This window comes from Canis lupus, chromosome 28 (assembly GCF_003254725.2).
Source record: "Canis lupus dingo isolate Sandy chromosome 28, ASM325472v2, whole genome shotgun sequence".
In the NCBI taxonomy this organism is placed as follows: Eukaryota; Metazoa; Chordata; class Mammalia; order Carnivora; family Canidae; genus Canis; species Canis lupus.
This window is the reverse complement of record NC_064270.1, coordinates 32,260,281-32,280,330: the sequence shown is the minus strand read 5'-3', so window position 1 is coordinate 32,280,330 and position 20,050 is coordinate 32,260,281. Positions and strand designations below refer to the sequence as shown.

The following is a 20,050-nucleotide window of genomic DNA, read 5'->3' as shown; positions in this document are numbered from 1 at the left end:
CGTGCTTTTTCAACCTAAATAAAGATCGTGTCCATGCCTAACGTTGTACTTATAATTTTGAATTCTTTTCTTAAAGAGGGTCCCCTGAATGATACAAGCGTCAGATCCCATAAAACCTAAACATGCCAGCAGGGGCTCAAGAGCGCCAGCCGTACCCAAGTAGCAGGTCTCAGTTCCACTCATTCCCGGCTCCCAAGCCCTCTGCAGCTCATGACTGGTTCGCAGTGGAAAGGTGTGGGGACCCCCAAGCTGCATCTACAGGATGCTCGGCCCTGGCTGCCAGGCCTCTCAGACACCGACCAGACACCATGGCCAGCACAGAAGGCATCTGCTTTATTATTTTTTGTTTGTTTTTTGGGGTTTTTTGTTTTGTTTTGTTTTTTGGCATCTGCTTTAGAAGGACCAAAAGAGCCCTCCAGGGCAGCTGGCCCAGACCTGGCTCTGGGAATCCTAGCAGTGGATCCTGGATGCCCTGCCCCGTTCTCGGCTCCAGCCTCGTGCCTTCTCCAGGCAGACCTGCCCACCCTCTCCCGATGTGACGCTCAGACTGTCAGGGATAGAGGGAATGCCAAGCTGAGCCCCAACCCCAGTAAATTTCTAGGGGGGTCAGCGAGGCTGGGAAAGGCCCCAAGGCTCCCAGCAGTGCCAGGATGACTCCCGAGCCAGACGTGGCCTCAAATGCTGATTCTGCCCCTTACAGCCGGGTTACTTGGGGCAGTGGCCCTGTCTGAGCTTCAGTCTCCTGTTCTCCAACACGAAGATAATACCACCTCCTCCAAGCAGTTGAGAGCCCCGAGGGAGAGAATGCACACGGAGCCTGCACTCAAGGCCATGATCACCTCCCGGCTCTCAGCAGGTGTATCACCGCCCAGGTGCATTGAGTCCTCCTGATGCCTCCCCCCACACTTCCAAAGCTTCTCAGAATCCCGTTTCTGCATTCTAATCAGGCACACCTGGCCCGTTTGCAGGTGTCTCCCTTGAAATGACAGTTACCACCTGGGGAGCGTGAACTTACTACGGGACCCCCCCCCCCCCATCCTGGTCTCCATTTCCTGAGTTCAGCTCCCTCTGTCAGAGGTGGTTCTCAATCTCCAAATCTCTGGCCCAGGGCTCCTTAATGCATACTCTGCACTGCTGCAAACTTCTCAGTGGCCCCCTAAAACCTCACACTCCATCCTGCCTCCTTGCACTCACGCTGTTTTTCTTCCTGCCTGGAATCTTATTCTCCTCCCAGACAGCTAGTCAAATCCCACCCAATCCGCAATATTGGCAATCAAAGAACAACACCATAATAGTACTCATTTATTGAGCATCTACCATGTGTCAAGCACAATGGTAGGCACTCCATAAACATTACCTCTAATTATTCCTGCAAGCCTGTAAGGCGGATCCTATGCCCAGTCTACAGAAACATGGAACAATGAAGGATCTGAAGAAGTATGGCAGAGAAGGAAAGCATGCTGCTTGTGAAGGGGCTCGCAGGGGCAGGTGGCACAGGTGGGAGGCTAACCCCTTTGCTCTGCAGCTGTAGCCTCCCTTCCAGTTCCCAGCCCCTTCACTCAGCCTCCAGCCCCCTCCAGCCCCCGCCAGCCCCCGCCAGCCCCCATGGTTGTAGGAAAACGCATCCCACTTCCGCGCCTGAGAACTGAGGGCCAGAACTCAGGATTAACAATCCAACCTTGGCTTCCAATGAGAACAATCACGCCTTCCAATTTCTCAGCAGAATCGAGAAGTAGAGCTAATTTGGAAAACAGAACACAGTGTATTCGAGGGAAAAGAAATGAATCCCCCTTTATTCACAGGGAACAGCATGTTCCCAAAATTCAAATCAGTTGCAAGAGCAGATTGATCAAATCACTGGCATTTTAATGCACTGTCCTACATTCAGGATGGGATGGATGATTTGCAGGGCCCCGAGCAAAATGAAAATGCAGGGGCTCCTTGTTCCAAAAGTATTAAGAAATCCAAGAGGGTACCAGCAGAGCCTTAACCCAGGTATGGGTTCCTTCTGAGCATGGACCACACTGGCTGCACACTGTTGAAAGCTGGTCCTGCCTGCATTTCAATTTCATTTCATTTTAAAACCCAAAGTACAGATGAAGTACTGAGAAGAAGCACCAACTGCTCAGGAGCTGACAGAGATGCTGAATCTGGCCGAGCCTAGGAGCCCACAGGCAGTCACCAGGGACTGACGGACACCCCATGTGCTAGGAGGCAGACACCCCCTTCCATGGTCCGAGGTGTGGGCTCTGCTCATGGGTGAGGCAAGCGTGGCCTCAGGCAAGCCCCCTGGGCTAAAGGGTCCTCAACTTTAAAATAAGGAGGCTTGGGGCACCTACATGGCTCAGTCCGTTAAGCATCTGCCTATAGCTCAGGTCATGATCCCGGGGTTCTGGAATTGAGCCCCTCATTGGGCTCCTGCGCCCCTGGGAGCCTGCTTCTCCTCACCACCCCCTCCCCCAGTTTGTGTGCTCTCACTCGCTCTCTCCTTCTCTCTCTCTAATAAATAAATAAAACCTTTTAAAAATGTTTAAAAAATAAAATAAGGAGGCTCAACTGGGTGGCTTCCAAGGTCCCTCCCAGCTCTCAAGGAGAAAGGGAAGAAATTACTTGCAACATTTCACCTACTTGCTTCAACTTTAAGCGCCACCAAAGGTATTGATCCTTTCAAGCCTACAAATCATAGCACAGCCCAGTTCCAACAATTGGCAGGATTCAGGGAGGAGGATGAAATGTGAAGAAAAACTCAGCCAGAAAGGCCAGAGCCAGCCAGAGCCTGCTGGCCAAGGGACTGCAGGAGGGCAGTCGGGGACAGCGCTCCTACCTCTGCCCCGGCCCCCTCATATTTCCATTCCAGTCTTTCTCTTCCCTCTGTCACACAGGGCTGGGCACAAGTGACAAAGGAAATAAAATCCCTTCAAAGGCAAAGGCACAAAATGCACTGTACAACGGTTGGAGACGAAGGCCAATGGAAAACATGTTCCCATCTTCACCTGAAGGGCCAGGACATACCCCCCCAACCCCGACCACGTGATGACTAGGAGATGCAATCACCCCTGAGATGCCCGCTCGGACCTACCACAGCTCTAGATTCAAGGTCCAGCCCAAAAGCCTTGGGAAATTTCCCCTGGCCAGCAGCAGAAGCACAGCCAGCCAGGTTCCCACTGGCTCAGAAATTATAAATAGAGAAACAACCACAGCAGGCCCCAAGTGGGATGTCGTGAAATATTTAGTCTTCTGAAGGGCTCTGGGACACACTCCTCGGCTGCCGTCAGCCACCGTCCCACAGCTCCAAGCATGAGCCCCACCCCCATATTAGGCCTATCACCCCAAGCATGAGCCCCCCCATATTAGGCCCATCCTCCAAGTAGCTGCCTTAACTCAGGCTGGCAATCCAATGACGCCCCAGAACGTATTGCCATATGGGGGTGCATGCTGGAGGCCATCCTCTTTTTCATCTTCAGATGGTCCGAGGGACACATCTGCCCACTTCTTTGTCCCCAGCATGGCCAGATTAAAAGTAACAACAAGAGGCTACTTGCTGGGTAAATAAATCTGGGCCCAGAGGGGACCTCCAGGAGGAAATCACAGCCCTGGCACATCACCTGCTCTCCCACTGGCTCTGTTCTGCTCAGTCTGGCACCTTCACAGAGGGATCAAGTGGAGCCTGTGGGGGGGTGGCGGGGAGCAAACACAGTAAGAGCTGATCCAAAGCTTGGCCCTCCGATGCTCCTCCTACATCCCCAGCACTGCCCAAGGTCCTCACACTTCTGATGGGGTGGGGGGTGCACAGCAGAGAGACAAAACAGAGACGGGAGGGCTGCGGGCCAAGGCCAACCGATAGGGAGCACCGGCCACGGCCCAGTCGCCAGGAGGGCAAGGATACCACACTGTCGCCTGATGCTGGGCCCCACCACGCCGCTTGCCACCTCGAGCCTTTTGCTGTCAGCATTGCAACGGGGCTCCGTAACTCTGCAGAGCATGGGCGCCCGAAGCAGAGCCGGACACCTGTCCCACTTGTGCAGATGCGTGGATACGGGACCAGGCGGCAGGCGGTTAACTAACCTGACACCGAGCAGCTGGGGAGAGGTGCTGGTCCACATTCAGGGAGGACGAGCGGGATGATTTTTCACTAAGAAAAGCTCTCTTTGTGAGGTTGCAAGATGAATTCGAGAATGACCGTGAAAGGGGCAGGAGGAGGCAAGACCAGCCAAGGGGGGAGAAAGAGAGGCAGGCAGGCTGCGTAACGGGAGCCAGACGGAGAGAAACAGAATGCGTCCTCCTCTTACAGAGAACTTTCACTACTTTCTCCCTGAGGGTCAGCCGAGAAATCAATTTAAACAGGTTCCTAACGGGTAATGAGTCGTGTAGGGCCAGGGGGATGGGGCCTCCTGTGTGCAAGCGTGCTTGCTGGGGGCTGGTGGGGGGGAACATAACCCAGGGAAAGCAGCAAAGTCGCCCTGCAAGCCTCCTTCTCGCCTTCAGTCCGAGCCACAGGATCGTCTGTCCCCTCCACTCGATTCCAAGGACACTTGTCAGCAACAGCTCGGCTGGACCAGCTCTGGTCTGGGGTGTGGAGGCAGCAGAAACAGAAGCGAGACTTTGCACATTCCAGGAAACCAGACCCCCATTCTAATCAGTGCTGTGGCTGCAAATTCCAGGGCGCTGGGGGCCCGCGGTGCAATTAGGTTTCCTGAGCCTCTCAGAGAAGAGGCACAGGCGGGAGAGGGGTATCCCTTGCCGGGGCCGACGCAGCGCACTGAGGTCCCCGATCAAGCTGCGAGGCCGGCGCATCGTGAGGAGCTCCCGGCCGCACAGCTAAGGAAGAAGCAAACGGAAGACACAGTTTCGGAGTCCAACTTCCCAAGGCCAAAGGCTCTTGGACCTCTTCTTGTTAAAATGAGCTGAACTCACAAGTAGCAACTGTTACTTTATTTTTTATTTTTTATTTTTTTTAAGGCTCGGAATTGAATGATGGACTCCCGTACTCTGTGTCTTCGGCACAGAAATAGAGACATAAAATTCAGGATTGTTCCGTGTGACCTATTTCTCTCCTCATCATGAATAAAGGAGGAAGGCGAGGCGGAGCCCGGGAGCCTGGCCTCGATTTCCAGCCCACACTGGCACTTCCCGCCGCTGGCAGCCCTGGCTTTCCGGTGCAGTCTCCCAGACGGCCGAGAGTGGGAAAAGCTCGCCCGACGCCAGACCTCAGACGGCCGATCTGCCCCCCGTGTCCACGGAGCCCCGCGCGGGGCCGTCTGCAGAGGCTGGACCGAGGCGGCGGCAGAGGGTGCTGGGAGAGGCCGGGCAGGTGAGGCGCCGGGGCGCACACCCCGACCCCGACCCCGACCCTGACCCTACCGAGCCCGGCCCCCCGCAGGCGTTCAGGGGCACCTGGCCAGTTGGCTGCAGAGGCCTACATGCGCTGGCAGCCACGAGCGCCGCTCGACTTCAACTTTACTGGTAAAAGGTGCCTTTTCCAGAACAATGTGTCTGTGTGTAATGGTGCCTGTCGTTGCTAATCACTTTGCAGCTTCATGGACAGTCCCCTCCCCCCCCAGAAAAGGTCCCTCCTTGCACACCGTGGTGAATGGATGCTCCCGCTTGGTCAGCACAGTCGCATTTCACAGTCTTTCCTCTCCGATTGCATGTAGGAGGGGAAAAAAAGTTTCCAATCAATTCCACCACACAATTTATTTTCCCCGCTGAAGTCTCCTGAATGCCCAGCACGATGCGTCTTTGATTACCTTCAGGGAAACGGCTGGCTGCTCGGGTCACAAAAACACTATTAACGTTCCTCTTGATAAGCATCTGGCTCCGGTCTTGACCTTCCCAGATTTCTCATTTGGGTTCTCTTCCTGCTCCGGCTGCCCCAGTTGTTATGTCTGGAGTGGCCGGGGCAGCTCAGGCTCTGCAAGCAGCAGGCTGGGAGGAGATGGTTGAGTTGCTCCAGGGGCCTGCGACGCACTCCTCAGCTGTCCTGGGTCCCCTCCCACAGCCCCCTGGTCCGGGAGGGTGGGCCTGGGGCGCAGGCTGGGGGAGGAGGCGGGACGGGGAACGGGAAGGCACAGGGAGGGATGTGGCCCTCCGTCCTCGGAAGTGCCCTGTACCCTACCCATTCGTGTGAGCACGATCCTCCGGGTCCCAGGAGGAGAATGAGGGTAACGTGTAATACTGACAAAAGCCAGAAGGAATCTTTGGCTCAAGTAAGAAGTGAATAGTGGGCCCTGGGACCCCAGACAAGCCACTTCCTCTCTCTGGGCCTCAGATACCTCAGCAGTAAGATGATGAGGGGCTAGGCCACACCATTTCCGACATCCTTTCCAGCTCCCAGAAAAGTTATATGATCTAATAAACCTGCAAAGCACATTTCCTGATCTTTCCCTTTCAGCATATATCCCCATCCATATAGAATATTCCTGTCTTCAGGGCTGGCTCCCTGTGTCTCCCGTGCTCCGGTTTCTGCCCAGCTAAGGAGCCAGTGCCGCCTCACCAGTTTAGACTTTCAAAGTGACCTTCTCAGCTAGGATTGGGATTCGCCACCAGGAAGAGAAGATAAAATAGAAAGTCTGGCCTTCCTGTATCCACACAATGGAATATGATGCGGCCCTAAAATGGAATGAAGCATTGACATGCGACCTACGTTGAAAACATTACAAGCAAAACAAACGGGCCACCCAGAACTACACGTTGTGTGATTCCATTAATACGAAATGTCCTAGGGCACCTGTGAGGTTCAGTCGGTTAAGTGTCTGCCTCCAGCTCAGGTCATGATCTTGGGGTCCTGGGATCGAGCCCTGCATCGGGCTCCCTGCTCAGCGGGGAGTCTGCTTCTCCCTGTCCCTCTGCCTCTCCCCCGCTTGTGCTCTCTCTGTCAAATAAATAAATATAATCTTAAAAAAAAAAAAAAAAAAGGAAATGTCCAGAATAGGCAAATCCATAGGGAAGGAAAGCAGACTGGTGGCTGCCCAGGGCTGGGCAGAGGGGAAGTATGGAGTGCGTGCTAACGGGTACTGGGTTTCTTTGGGGAGTGATGAAAATGTTCTAAAATTAGATCGTGGTGATAGTGGCACCCCTCTGAGAATGTATGGAAACTGTGAACCGTACACTTTAAGAGGGTAAATTTTATGATATGTGAATTATGTCTCAATAGAACTACAATAAAAAAAAAAGTCACTTGTTCCTTTTTAACTCATTTAATATAGCTACTAGAGAGCTGGATTTTATCTACGTGGCTCATGTTATTTTTCTGTCCATGTGTCCAAGACATTAGAATAAACATATTCTTCACTTTTCAAAACAAAAACATTCTAGTCTCCTCTGGCATCCTGGGCAGCACTGGTATCCGGGAGGCTCAATGTGGAGAGGCCGGGGCTGGGTGGGCAGGGACTCACGTTCAGTCACAGCCTAGCTTGTGACCTCGGACCTTCACATACCCAGGCTGATCCGGAAAACACTAGGGTCAGCCCAGATGACTAACAACCACAGGACCCATTCGACCTTGGACTATCCGTGATCACAACTCCATCATCAGGTAAAATCAAATTTTTCAAGTGCTCATTCTGCCCCAAATATTGCTTATTTCTTAAAAGCATCCACCTGAAAAAAAAAAAAAAAAAAAAAGGGATCCCTGGGTGGCGCAGCTGTTTAGCGCCTGCCTTTGGCCCAGGGCGCGATCCTGGAGACCCGGGATCGAATCCCACGTCGGGCTCCCGGTGCATGGAGCCTGCTTCTCCCTCTGCCTATGTCTCTGCCTCTCTCTCTCTCTGTGTGACTATCATAAATAAAAAAAATTAAAAAATTAAAAAAGCATCCACCTGAGAATAAAAAGAACTTAAAGATCAACCAGGTAGGGGCTAACATTAAAATAAAAACACATGGGGAACCTGGGTGGCTCCGTTGGTTGTGCATCTGCCTGTGGCTTGAGTCATGATCCCAGAGTCCTGGGATCGAGTCCCATATTGGGCTCACTGCTCAGCAGGGAGTCTGCTTCTCCTTCTCCCTCTGCCTCTGGCCCTGCTTGTGTCTCTCTCAAATAAATAAGAGTAAAAAAAAAAAAAAAAAAAAAAAAGATCAATCAGGTAATTGACTTACTGAGCAGGATGACTTGTTTGATACCATCCTATTCTATTTATCTTGAAGAATTTCTTTCAGGAATTTCTTTTTGCCTGCCTCAACTATCAGTGACTTAAGAGGCTGATCATTCTAAAGCTGATGGCAACGAATATGGACATAATCATCTTGGAAAATAATTTGGCAGCATACACCAACAGGCATAAAAAAAAATCCCTCTCACCCCATCCAGTCATCGTACTTCTTGGTATCTACCAAAAGGAATAACCCTAGATACACAAATAACGATGAACGTGAAAATGTTCATTTCAGTATCACTCACAAGAGCAACAAGTTGAGGACTGGTCAACCAGACGCTGGTAATGCCTGGGACAGAAATGATGAAGCTACCAGAATCGTGGCTCTTTTACTGTTTTTCTTTGTGATGTAATTCAACTATATTTATAACTTGAAAAAACTGATACCATAAAGTATGTCATCAGAAGTATGAATGCGTTTCCCAAGATGTCTACACAGTATGGCAAAAGAAATTTAAAAGAGCCTTTATGCTGAGAGGAGGGAAGCTTGGTATATTCATCCCAAAGAAAATCTTACTGCAGCTGAAAAGACATGGAAGCATTTCAGCCCTGATGTATCTGGCCTGTCCACCATGATATTTGTACTGGGTTGTTGTTGTTTTTTTCCCTTCAGCAAGAGCACTGTAATTATGGTTCAAGGGTATTAATAATATGTGCTTAGAACTCTTGAAAGGAGAAATCAGTCATTACATGGATAGCCTTTGGGTCATCTTCCAACTGAAGGAGGTTGTTTTGGTTGGGGTGTGGGGGGATGTTTCCTTTAGCTCATTTTGGGAGACTAAGCGAAAGTACCCACCATTTCTCATGGAAAATAATCGGGGTGGACCCGGGTCTCAAACATTCACCTGCTCCAGCAGGAAGGTACGGCTGATGGGGGGAAGGCCTCAAGGGCTCTTCCTTGGGCTGCAGGACAGAGTCTACACTGCCCCCCCAAACTGAGGAGTGGGGCAGCTTGTAAGAAGCATGCCCCCTTTGGGTGACTCAGTTTCCCTGACTGTAAAGTGAAGGGTTTGGGTTACAGGGCCTGCAAGGACCTTCCACATTCAGGTTTCAGGTTCTGGGATCCAGTGCTCTCTACCAGTGCATTAGTGACTATGGCCACCAATTTCTCTGCAGGAAAGAAGCTGTCTTTGTCCACAAGACCCCCCAAAACAGGCCGTGGTCAGAGACGGGTTGTGGAGGTGCAATGATCTTTTTCAGAGGATGAAGGATTATCTGGCTGGCCAGTGATGGGTATCCCAAGGAAACAGGCTGTGTATGAGACTACAGAACCCCACGCGCAGAAAGGAATCTGTGTACACAGTCCCTTCTAGATGGTCTCAAATTCTTGCCCTTCCTCCTGTACCTTCTGTTATCAGACTTTTCCTACAAGAGATGCTGGTGTGCTCTATAGGATAATTGGACTGCTGATGTTTTGAACTGAAGTGCTCTTCCCTCGGAGCTGAAGATAGCGGACTCTGCCTCTGGCTTCCCTGAAACGGAAGATCAGTGCTTGCAAACAATTCAGTGACATTGGCCAAGAACTACGGTATCTCAGTGGGACAAAGGAACATGCCCTGAGGAGATCCACGTCTTTTTTTTTTTTTTTTTTTAAGATTTTATTTATTTATTTGAGAGACTGATGTTGAGAAAGGCGTGCTGGGGAGAGAGAAAGAGAGAGAGACATGAGCCAGGGCAGAGTGAGAGGGAGAAGCAGACTCCCCACTGAGCAGGGAACCCTATGTGGGATTCAATCCCAGGACCCTGAGACTGTGACCTGAGCTAAAAGCAAATGCTTAACCAACTGAGCCACCCAGGTGGCCCTAGACCTAGGTCTTGACCCTCAGGGTGTATATGACTTTGTCCATCCTTTTGGCTCCACTGCTTGGTGCCGGTTCTCCCAGGAGTCCTGAAGAGTCTGGAATTGCCAGCTAGAGGTTCTAATTCCTTGCAGCCGAGATGCTCCAAGACTCCCAGGTGACAACGCACCTTCCCAGCCTGACCCTCCCAGGGTCCCTCTGAGGTCTCTAAGTCAGTATCCTTATCCCCATGTTGCATATAAGGAAATAGAGGCTGAAGGGAGTTAGTAACTCATCCAAAGGTCCAAAGGGGGGGGTGGCTAGAACCCACGTTTCCTGGGACACTAGCAGGTGACAGAGGAGACAGGGTGTCAGGGCTTCAGAACAGACTCAGGAGACTTCAAGCGCCCCTCTCTCAGGAACTGACAGACGGGGGCAGACAGAAAATCAGTAAGGCCAGAGTTGACCTGAACAGCATTATCAATCGCCAGACCTAACTGGCACTTACAGAACACTCCACCCAACAACAGCAGAATAATCTGCTGTTCACATGGAACGCTCAACCAAGACAGACCACATTCCAGACCAGCACACACACCCTAACACACTTAAAAGAACAGAAATCATACAAAGTATGTTCTCAGCCCACAATGGAACTGAACTAGGAATCAATAACAGAAAGATAGCTGGAATCTCCCCCAACTATTTGGAGATTAAGTAACACGTTTCTCAATAACCCTGGAGGCAAAGAAGTCTCAAGCGATGGTTTGGGAGGACGGCAGACTTGGCTCCCAACCCCAGCCCGGCCTCATCCTACTGGCTAGCCTTGGACGGTTACAACCCACTGCTTGGAGCCTCCTCTAGCTCCTCAGCCAGGGAGCGAGGACAGGGCCACACTCCCACCCTGGGAGCGTCCAGCATGCAGCCCCGGCTGTGGGCGGTCACCTGGGCAGGTCCCTAACTTGGGCTGAGCAGCGGCCCCTCCCGGAGGGCACCCAGGGGTGGTAGCTCTGTGGGCCACTGCTTGGAGAAGACTGCCCCCCAGACCCCCAACACCCCCCACCCCGCCAGCTAGCTCACTCTGCCAGAGAAAAGCAGATGTGCGCGCTAGATGCTGAGCCTTCTCTCTTGTGCATCCATTAGGCAGCCACCTGCCTGGGCATCCCCGATTGGCAGAGCTCTCTGTGCCCATCCATCCCCACCAAGCGGCGACTGCCACTTGGAATACTGGCACCAAAGACAGGGCTCTCCTAGTCACAGGGTGCGAGATGACTCAAGTGCTAGATGAACGGGTGAAATCTGACCCGAAACTATGTGAAAGGGAGCTCTACTGCAAATCTCGCCAGACCCTGAGGAAAAAAAAAAGAAAAGCCAACCAACAGCTCATCACACACAGGCTTACCATCTTCTCAAAATCTGATTGCACAACTCATGAAAAAGAGGTTTCCTGAGGCTTGAAGATCTTGCACAAGGCTCTGACTCACTTAGACAGGACTTATTCAAGTTTGAAAATTATCAAAAATTCCAGCCATGGCAACATGCCCTCCAAAACCGTCCTATGCCTAAGGGGATGGGCTCAGCCGCTGGTGGGGGACCAGCTGCTGTCACATGATGCTGTGGAGGACAGTTTATGAAATGCCCTTACTTGACAATCTGTCTCAGGAGTCTCAAATCATAGGGTACCCGAGGGCTCCCAGACTTTTTATTTTCCCCTTAAGATGTGACAAATTTTTCCATGGGAGGAGTTTCCAATACATGGAAAGCAAACCAAGGATCATTTAAGGTCTCAGGGCTTTGGGGCTTACCACTGCTATCTCCTGACTGTCACAAACCCCAGGGAGGGTTAACAAGACAACATCTGTAAAATCCCAGGTGTTCCAGCTCTTCATTCTAGAGAAGTCACACACACTTGTCAAATGATACCTAAGCAATGGCCTGGGGGGTTCAGAGGGTGACAGGCAAGGTGATGTCTGAGTCCCTCTGCCTGGAGAAATTTTCTTCTTCTTCCTTTTTTTTTTTTTTTTTTTTTTTTTTTAAGATTTTACTTATTTATTCATGAGAGACACAAAGAGAGAGGCAGAGACAGAGGCAAAGGAGAGGTAGGCTCCCTGCAGGGAGCCGGATATGGACTTGATCCCGGGACCCCAAGATCATGACCTGAGCCAAAGGCAGACGCTCAACCACTGAGCCACCCAGGCGTCCCCCGGAGAAACTTCCTAACATACTTATTGGCAAATTCCAAGTCAGCCCCCAGGACACAGGTCCCTCACCACCTTTCTTCTCTGCGAAGCCTTCTCTAACCCGCCCGCCCACCTTACCCCCAGGAAGACATGCCCATTACAACACTTCCCCCACTGAGCTGACTCATTAGATGCCTTGGGCATGATGGCAGCTACTGTTATTACAACTAATACTGACTGAGTTCTCGTAAATAAAGCATCACATTCACTTCTAAGTGCTTCATATAGGTAGGTGTTTCCACCCTCCAACAACCCCAGGACATATGCATGCAAGTCCTAGTGTTTTTATTATTATTTCAATGATGGGGAAATGGAGGCTTACAGAGATTAAGTCACACACAAGAAGTCCCACATTTAGAAAGTGGTGATCTGACTCCTTAAGCTGGGTATTATGTGACCTACTACGAACTCCTTAAGATCCTGGGCTGCCTGGCCTCACTCCCTTCTGACTCCCTGTATCTGGGCCTTCTCAGTACACAGTAGCCATTCCATAAATGCTCTGAATAAACTTAGAAACAGAGCTCACGTCACTAATTCCAAAAGCTAAACTCTAGGCCTCGGCAGCAGCGAGGGACATGCCTCTTCACCGCCACTCACTCCTGTCCTGTGCTGTGTTGTACTAGCTGGTGCTCATCAGTGCCTCTAGACACACGTCACCCAGCAGCAATGGAGCACGCCAACTTCTCCACCACTTCTGGGAGCCTTTCCAAAAGCATTTGGAACAGCAACGCTTCTCAGTTTCTCTGCTGATAATTAATTTTCTGCTTCTTTCTTTCATTCTTCCCTCCCTCCCTTCTTTCTCTTCCTTTTCTTCCTTTCCATCTTTCTTTCTTTTCTTCTTTCCTTCTTTCTTTCCTTCCTTCTTCCTACCTTCCTTCTTTCTCTTTTTTACAGCAGAGAAGTGGGAAGGAAAGGTAAAATGACTCACTCCAGGGACCCATGCAGCCCAGTCTCAGAGCCCCTGGGAAGCAGCAAGGGGCACCAGGTTCGCTGGAGCTCCTATCTTGAGGGGGGGACATGTGACCACAGTGGTCATCCAGGGACTTTTCACAGCCACTAAAAGTTGAAATACTAGGGAATCAGGCTCAAGTGGGCCTATGCCAACCCGGGATTTACCCATCAACAACTTAAGAAAAGAAATAACTCAGCCCAGCCTTTAAAATAGGGATGAAGTGACCACCATTTTTCAGACTAGTTTTCCTTTTTTTTTTTTTTTTTTTTTTTTCAGACTAGTTTTCTTACAAGAATCACAGATCACTCCAGCTACAAGGGACCTCAGAGATCATCTGGTCCAATCCTCTCAGTGCTGAGGCTCTGAGAGGATAGGGCCCAGTCACCTGGTCAGGTTATAGCTTGGGAAGTGACCAGCCAGTCGGTCCCTCCATACCAGCTGGCCTTCCAAGGAACCCTCAACCACCAGCCAAACTTGATTTCTCCTTCAAACTAAGCTTGACCAGAGCTATTTATTCATTTGAAATGTAAGCTCATGGAAAAGTCTGATTTCTCAATCCAAGACATGAAACTGTGTCCAGGATCACATAAACTCCAAATGGACTCAGAATCCAGCCTTGCCGTCCGGACGCTGTCGGACGTCTGACCATGGTTAGCTCATGGTCCCCACCATAATCACTTACCGAATGCAGTTATTTTAAGCTCTAATGCAACCTATTTACAGCTCTTCTGGATGGAATGAAGTTACTCAAATGCTTGGCTCTCGAAACTGTTAACTTACTACTTCTGTGAAACCTTAATATTTTAACTCTTTAGCAAAACCGACAGAGAATAAAAGCAAATAACCAAGCAGAGAGAGCAAAGCCTCATAAACTGTTCAAAAGACAGTCTTTCTTCTAAGCCGGTGGTTCTTCTCCAGGAATGCACAGCCAGGCCCCACCTTCAGAGGCCCTCCCTCATCAGGCCTGGGGGCAGGGGTGCCAGCACCAGGATGGGGAGAGCTCTAGGCCTGTCTGGGCTGCTGTTTCAGGTGGGGTGGGCTCTCCCGTAGGGGGAGCCTGCTGCTTTGGGGATGTCTTTCTCAGGCCTCTTTCCTGGCTTCTTGTCGGCTTTCTGGCAGAGATCTGCAGCGCTACACATCCTGGCTAGTCTTTTGCAATGTCTGGGAATCCAGAGGGGCTCTTCTCCCCCCAAGAGCAGTATGGGGCCTGGGGCTCTGGTTCAGAACATCCTGACTCCAGCCCCTTCTGCTCTTTGGCTTTTCTGCAGCAAGCGCTGCACTGATGATAACTGGGGACAACCGTGTCCTCCAACTCCCGTGCCTGTGGAATGAGAGCTGGGAGGTGTCCTACATTTCATCTCAAGGCCATGGCCATCTGGAGCACTGTTTATTCCAGCTATTAGCTGCGGCTTAGCTGAAGTTGGCGTATAACCTTAGTTTCTCTGTCAACAGTACAGCATGGTGATTATGAATGGGCCCTGGACCAGATACATGGGTTCAAGTCCTGGACAAGGAACTTGTGACTCTGTCTCCCAGCTAGGACACAGGGAAGATTCCAGCACATGCCTCATGCAATTCTAGGAGGGTCAAAAGGAGTTAACATATGTCTGGCACAGAACAAGCACTAAATATACACTAGCTTTTATTACTATACTGTTATATTAATTCCAATTCCTTTCTTTGTTATAATTTCCTGACAGTTGAGAGTTTTTGCTTTAAACTAATCCAAACCGCTAATGGTGGAAGAGGAGAGATCTTTGTTCTCCAGGAGAATTGGACGCTTTCCCAACCAAATCCTGACAGCAGCACTGATTTCTGAAACAGAGGATCTGCCTTGATTTCCAGAACCATTTTCAGGAGACGTTGCCTGAAGTCTTTGTTAAACGGTGTACAGATAAAGGTGCTTTCTTTTATTTTTTATTTTTGACATTTTACTTATTTGAGAAAGAGAGAGCGGGCGTGAGTGCACCTGCATAAGTGGTGGGGAGGGGCAGAGGGAGAGGGAGAAGCAGGCACCCGGCTGAGCAGGGAGCTGGATGCAGGGCTCGATCCCAGGACCCTGAGATCATGACCTGAGCCAAAGTCAGACGCTCAATTCACTGAGCCACCCAAGCACCCCAAAGGACTTTCTTTCAAATGGTGACACATTCTACCCTCCAAAGACGCACCATGACTCCAAAAAGCTGCTCAACTGCCCAGGGCCCCCTGGTCTGCTGGCATTTCCTGCTCCCTTCTCCCTGGCTCTCCACTCCTGGGAAACCCTCCCTTGGAAATCATGGGATGTGCTCTTGCCTCGGGAGCCCGTTCCCCATATCCTGGCCTGGCTCACTCCAACTCCAGGCCTCCTGTGTCCACCTCGGGGAAAACAGCAGCCCTGCCAGCCTCCCCGCCAGAGCACGCAGCCAATTCACCTCATTCAACAATGACGTCAAGTGACCTGCTCACAGGCAGGGCTTTGACTGAATGAAGTCTTGGCTCCCGGGCCCAGTCCTCAGAGGTTCCCCTGGGAAGCCAAAGGGGGAGCGCCTGGTGGGAAGGGGTGGCAAGGCCAAAGCCTTCCACGAAGAGAAGTCTGCAGGGCCCCGCGTCTCTGGTTTCTGGAAGCGCTCACTCACCATCTACCCACCTACCTAACAGCTAACAGGTGCCTGCTGGGGGCCGGGCAGACGGAAACACCCAGCGGCTCAGGAAATATTTGCAGAGAGAGGAAAGGGTGAGAACAGCCCGGACCCCTCTGTCTCTCCTCTCGGGCCTGCCCACTCACCCTCCCGTGGCTGTCCCCCGCGGGCTCTCTGGGAGCAAGGACGCGTTCCTCTCCCCAAGGCGACTCAAAGCCTCTGCCAAGGCCGCAGCTTGCTAAGTGACTCCACCTCACGGGCCATAAATCAGGTGCTCAGCTGCTGCCAGGTACTCGGGACCCCGGGCAGCGAGACTACACGCCGTAACAGCTGGCTTGTGTGGTTTTTAAGATTTTATTTATTTATTCATGAGAGACACACACAGAGAGAGAGGCAGAGACCCAGGCAGAGGGGGAAGCAGGCTCCATGCAGGGAGCCGGATGCGGGACTCGATCCCGGGACCCCCAGGATCAGGCCCCGGGCTGAAGGCGGCGCTAAACCTCTGAGCCACCCAGGCTGCCCAAGCTGGCTTGTTTTTGACAAAAATATGCGCTCTGCTTTCCTAATATCGTCACCTCACACCCAGACTATTGCAGTGACCCTGACTCTGCTCCCTGGTGCATTCTGTGCTCCGCTGCTAGGTTAGTCCTACACTGGGACTTTCTTTCTTTTTCTTTCTTTCTTTCTTTCTTTCTTTCTTTCTTTCTTTCTTTCTTTCTTTCTTTCTTTCTCTTTCTTTCTTCTTTCTCTTTCTTTCTTTCTTCTTTCTTCTTTCTTTCTTTCTTTCTTTCTTTCTTTCTTTCTTCTTTCTCTTTCTTTTCTCTCTTTCTTTCTTTCTTTCTTTCCTTCCTTCCTTCCTTCCTTCCTCCTTCCTTCCTTTCTTCCTTCCTTTCTCTCTCTCTCTCTCTCTCTCTCTCTCTCTCTCTCTCTTTCTTTGACAGAGAGAGAGAGAGCACAGTAGGCAGAGCGGCAAGCAGAGGGAGAGGGAGAAGCAGGCCTTCTGCTGAGCGGGGAGCCCGATGTGGGGCTCGATCCTGGGACCCTGGGATCATGACCTGAGCCGAAGGCACATGCTTAACCGACTGAGCCACCCAGGCGCCCCACACACTGGGATTTCTGTAAGCTGCCGGGGTCCGAGAACAGAACATCCCAGTACATAGCACAGCTGGCCTCTCCCGGGCTGCGGCTCTGCGCCCCCAGCCTGGGCCACTCTCACCGCCCTCTCCAAATGCCCCGGCCACATCAATCTATCTGCCAGCTCCCAAGCAAGTCTCAGGCTTTGCCCAGGCTGTTCCCCGCTCTGCCTGGAATGCTTTTCCTGACCCTCTGGAAACTTCCTTCACCCTGCCTGGCCTCCGTTCCTCAGCCTTGGGGTTGGGCACTGGGCTGGCCCGGAGTAAGGTGGTGTGCATTCAAATTCCAGCTGAGTGGCCTTGGGCAAGCCACTGAGCCTCAGTTCCTCTAACTGTGAAAGGGGCTGATAGCAGAAGCCCTCTCCTCATGAGCCTGCAAAGCCAAGTGAAGTCACATGGGTAACACCTGGACTGGGACACACATACCTGTGCCTTGTCACACCTGTACCTCAGTCCCTGTGGGGATCATTTCTCTCCAGAATAAGTCTCCTGCACCCCCTAACTGGGCTCCCTTCTGAGGGCAGAGGCTGGGCTCCCCATCCCCTGTTGCTGGACCACACAACCTCCTATCTCTCCTACACAACTCTGACTCCTTTCTCCCCGTGTTAGCCGACCTGTGCCAGGCCCTAGCTGGTCATGTTGGACTCTATTCCATCAGAGAAAACCCAGACCAGTGCCCGAAGAGACTGCCCCTCTCCCCCACTCCGTGCACTTCCTCTCTCCCCACTCCATGCACTGCCCCTCTCCCCTTCTCCATGCACTTCCCCTCTCCCCACTCCGTGCACTGCCCCTCTCCCCCTCTCAGTGCACTGCCCCTCTCCCCTTCTCCATGCACTTCCCCTCTCCCCACTCCGTGCACTGCCCCTCTCCCCTTCTCCATGCACTTCCCCTCTCCCCACTCCGTGCACTGCCCCTCTCCCCCTCTCAGTGCACTGCCCCTCTCCCCTTCTCCATGCACTTCCCCTCTCCCCACTCCATGCACTGCCCCCCTCCCCCTCTCAGTGCACTGCCCATCTCCCCTTCTCCATGCACTTCCCCTCTCCGCACTCCGTGCACTGCCCCCTCCCCCTCTCAGTGCACTGCCCCTCTCCCCCTCTCAGTGCACTTCCCCTCTCCCCCTCTCAGTGCACTGCCCCTCTCCCCTTCTCCATGCACTTCCCCTCTCCCCACTCCGTGCACTGCCCCTCTCCCCCTCTCAGTGCACCGCCTCTCTCCCGGTCTCGGTACTCTCCCCCTCCATGCACCGTCCCTCTCCCCCTCTCCAGGCACTGCCGGTGCTGGGAGGCTGCGGCCAAGTGCACCAGCCAAGGGGCCGGCCGGCCCTGCACCTCTGGGTTGGCCGCAGCTGAACTCCGTCCTGTTTTCCACAAGGTCCCTGGGCTGGAGACGAGAAGCATCCCTCCGGAAGGTCCCGCGAGAGAAACAACTTCCCCACCCCTCGCCCCATCCCGACCCAGACAGTCTGGCTGGTACAGAAAAGATGCGAAAGGACGGCGGAGGGGTCCACTTCTGCATCCCTCACCCGCCTCAGGTTCCGCCACCCGGAGTCCCCGTCCGGCTTATTCCCCAAAACCACTTTCAGTTTGGGAGGCTGGGCTCGGAGCACGGGAAGCGGGCGGCGGCGCGGCCAGGTCTGCGCGGCTGGACCCGAGCCCGCCCGGAGCTGCGGCAGCACCGCGTCCCTCGCGTTGGGGCGCCCGGGATCGCGGGGGTGGCTGCAGGGGCGCGGGCGGGGAGGAGCGGCCGGCGGGGCGACAGCGCCCGGGGCCTGCGGTGCCAACGCCTCCCGCACAAGCCCCCCCACCCCCAGGCCCCTCGACTCCGGGCGCGCGCTCCTGTCTGGTTCGGCCGGTTCCCTGGCGCGCTGTGCTGCCCCGCGGGACACCCAGCAGCCGGCCGGGCCCGTGGGGACGGGACGGGGACGGGGACGGGGACGGGGACGGGGCGGGGCGGGGGGAGGGTCTCGCTGCGGGACGGAGCGCGCGGAGTTGGCCCCGCAGCGGGGCGCGGAGCTGGGCTCCGAGGGGCCGCGAGGAACGAGCGCTGCTCGCCGGGGCGGGCGGGGGTCGGGGGTCGGGGGTCGGGGGCCCGGGGCGGGGCGCGCGGGGCGCGCGGGTACCTTGGCCGCAGGCGCCGCGCTGCAGGACGATGACGGGCGGCTGGTGCAGCCTCTCGGCGCGGCGGCTGGCGGCGCGCAGCTGGCACAGGTTGGCGTAGGTGTTGGCGTCGCTGCCGCACACCGGCTCGCCGCTGGCGCACACGCAGACGCCGGCCTGCGCGCGCCGCCGCACCGTGGCCGAGGCGGGCACCCCGAAGGGCACCACGCACTGCAGCCCCTCGCCGCACGGGCCCTCCTGCAGGCCGCACGCCGCCCCCTCGGGCGCGCCGCACACCTCGCAGCAGCCGCACGCGTCGCGGACGCGGCCGCCCTCGCAGGGTCCCGGCGGCGGGAGGCAGCGCGCGGGCTCGCAGCGCTCCGGGCACCCTGCGGCGGCCGAGCGCCCGGCCCGGGACGGCTGCGCGGGGGCGGGGGCGGGCGCCGCGAGGAGCAGCAGCGGCAGCAGCAGCAGCGGCGGCGGGACGCCCGGGGCGCGCGGGGGCTGCATGGCGGCTCCGACGGCGGCGGCGGGCGGGCTGGCGAGGACCGGAGAGCGGCGCCGGGCGGAGCGCGGGAGGGCGGCGGGGCGGCTGTGAGTGCGCGCGGCCGCGCGGCCCAGCCCATTGGCCTCGCGGCGGTGACGACCGCCCTGGGGACGGGCGCGGGGGGGCCGGATGGCGGGCGGGGCGGGCGGCCGAGCGGGGACCGCCCGCGGCGGGGGCAGGGCGGGGCGGGCGGGGCGGGCGGGGCGGGGTCCGCCCTCCCGGGTACGCGCCCCTGCGCGCCGCTCGCGAGCCTCAAGCTTAAAGCGCTCTGCCAAGGGGAACCTGCCGCGGCCCCGAGGAAGTCCCCCCGCGGGAGCCGGGGAGCCGGGGAGCCGCCGGGGCCGCGGGGGGGCGGGGGGGGCGGGGCGGCCCCGGGGCTCTGGCCACGCGCTCGGGAGGAGGCGGTCGCGCCCCTCCCTGCCCCGACCCCCGTGCCCGGCACGCGCGACCGTGGCCACGGCGGGAAGCCAGCGCCCCGACCCACGGTTACGTGAGAAAGCAGAGAGAAGTAACTAGAATATAATCATTTACGGTCG

General features: G+C 54.5%; 1 protein-coding gene across 1 annotated transcript in view; it reads right to left on the bottom strand.

Moving 5' to 3' along the window:
* HTRA1 (HtrA serine peptidase 1) overlaps positions 1-19,492 on the bottom strand; it is a 52,876-nt gene extending 33,384 nt beyond the window's left edge. The window contains exon 1 of the mRNA XM_025467499.2: positions 18,991-19,492. Within this exon, the coding sequence (XP_025323284.1) occupies positions 18,991-19,477 (487 nt within the window). The 5' untranslated portion in view covers positions 19,478-19,492. The remainder of the gene's footprint in view (positions 1-18,990) is intronic.
* Between the last annotated feature and the right edge of the window lie 558 nt (positions 19,493-20,050).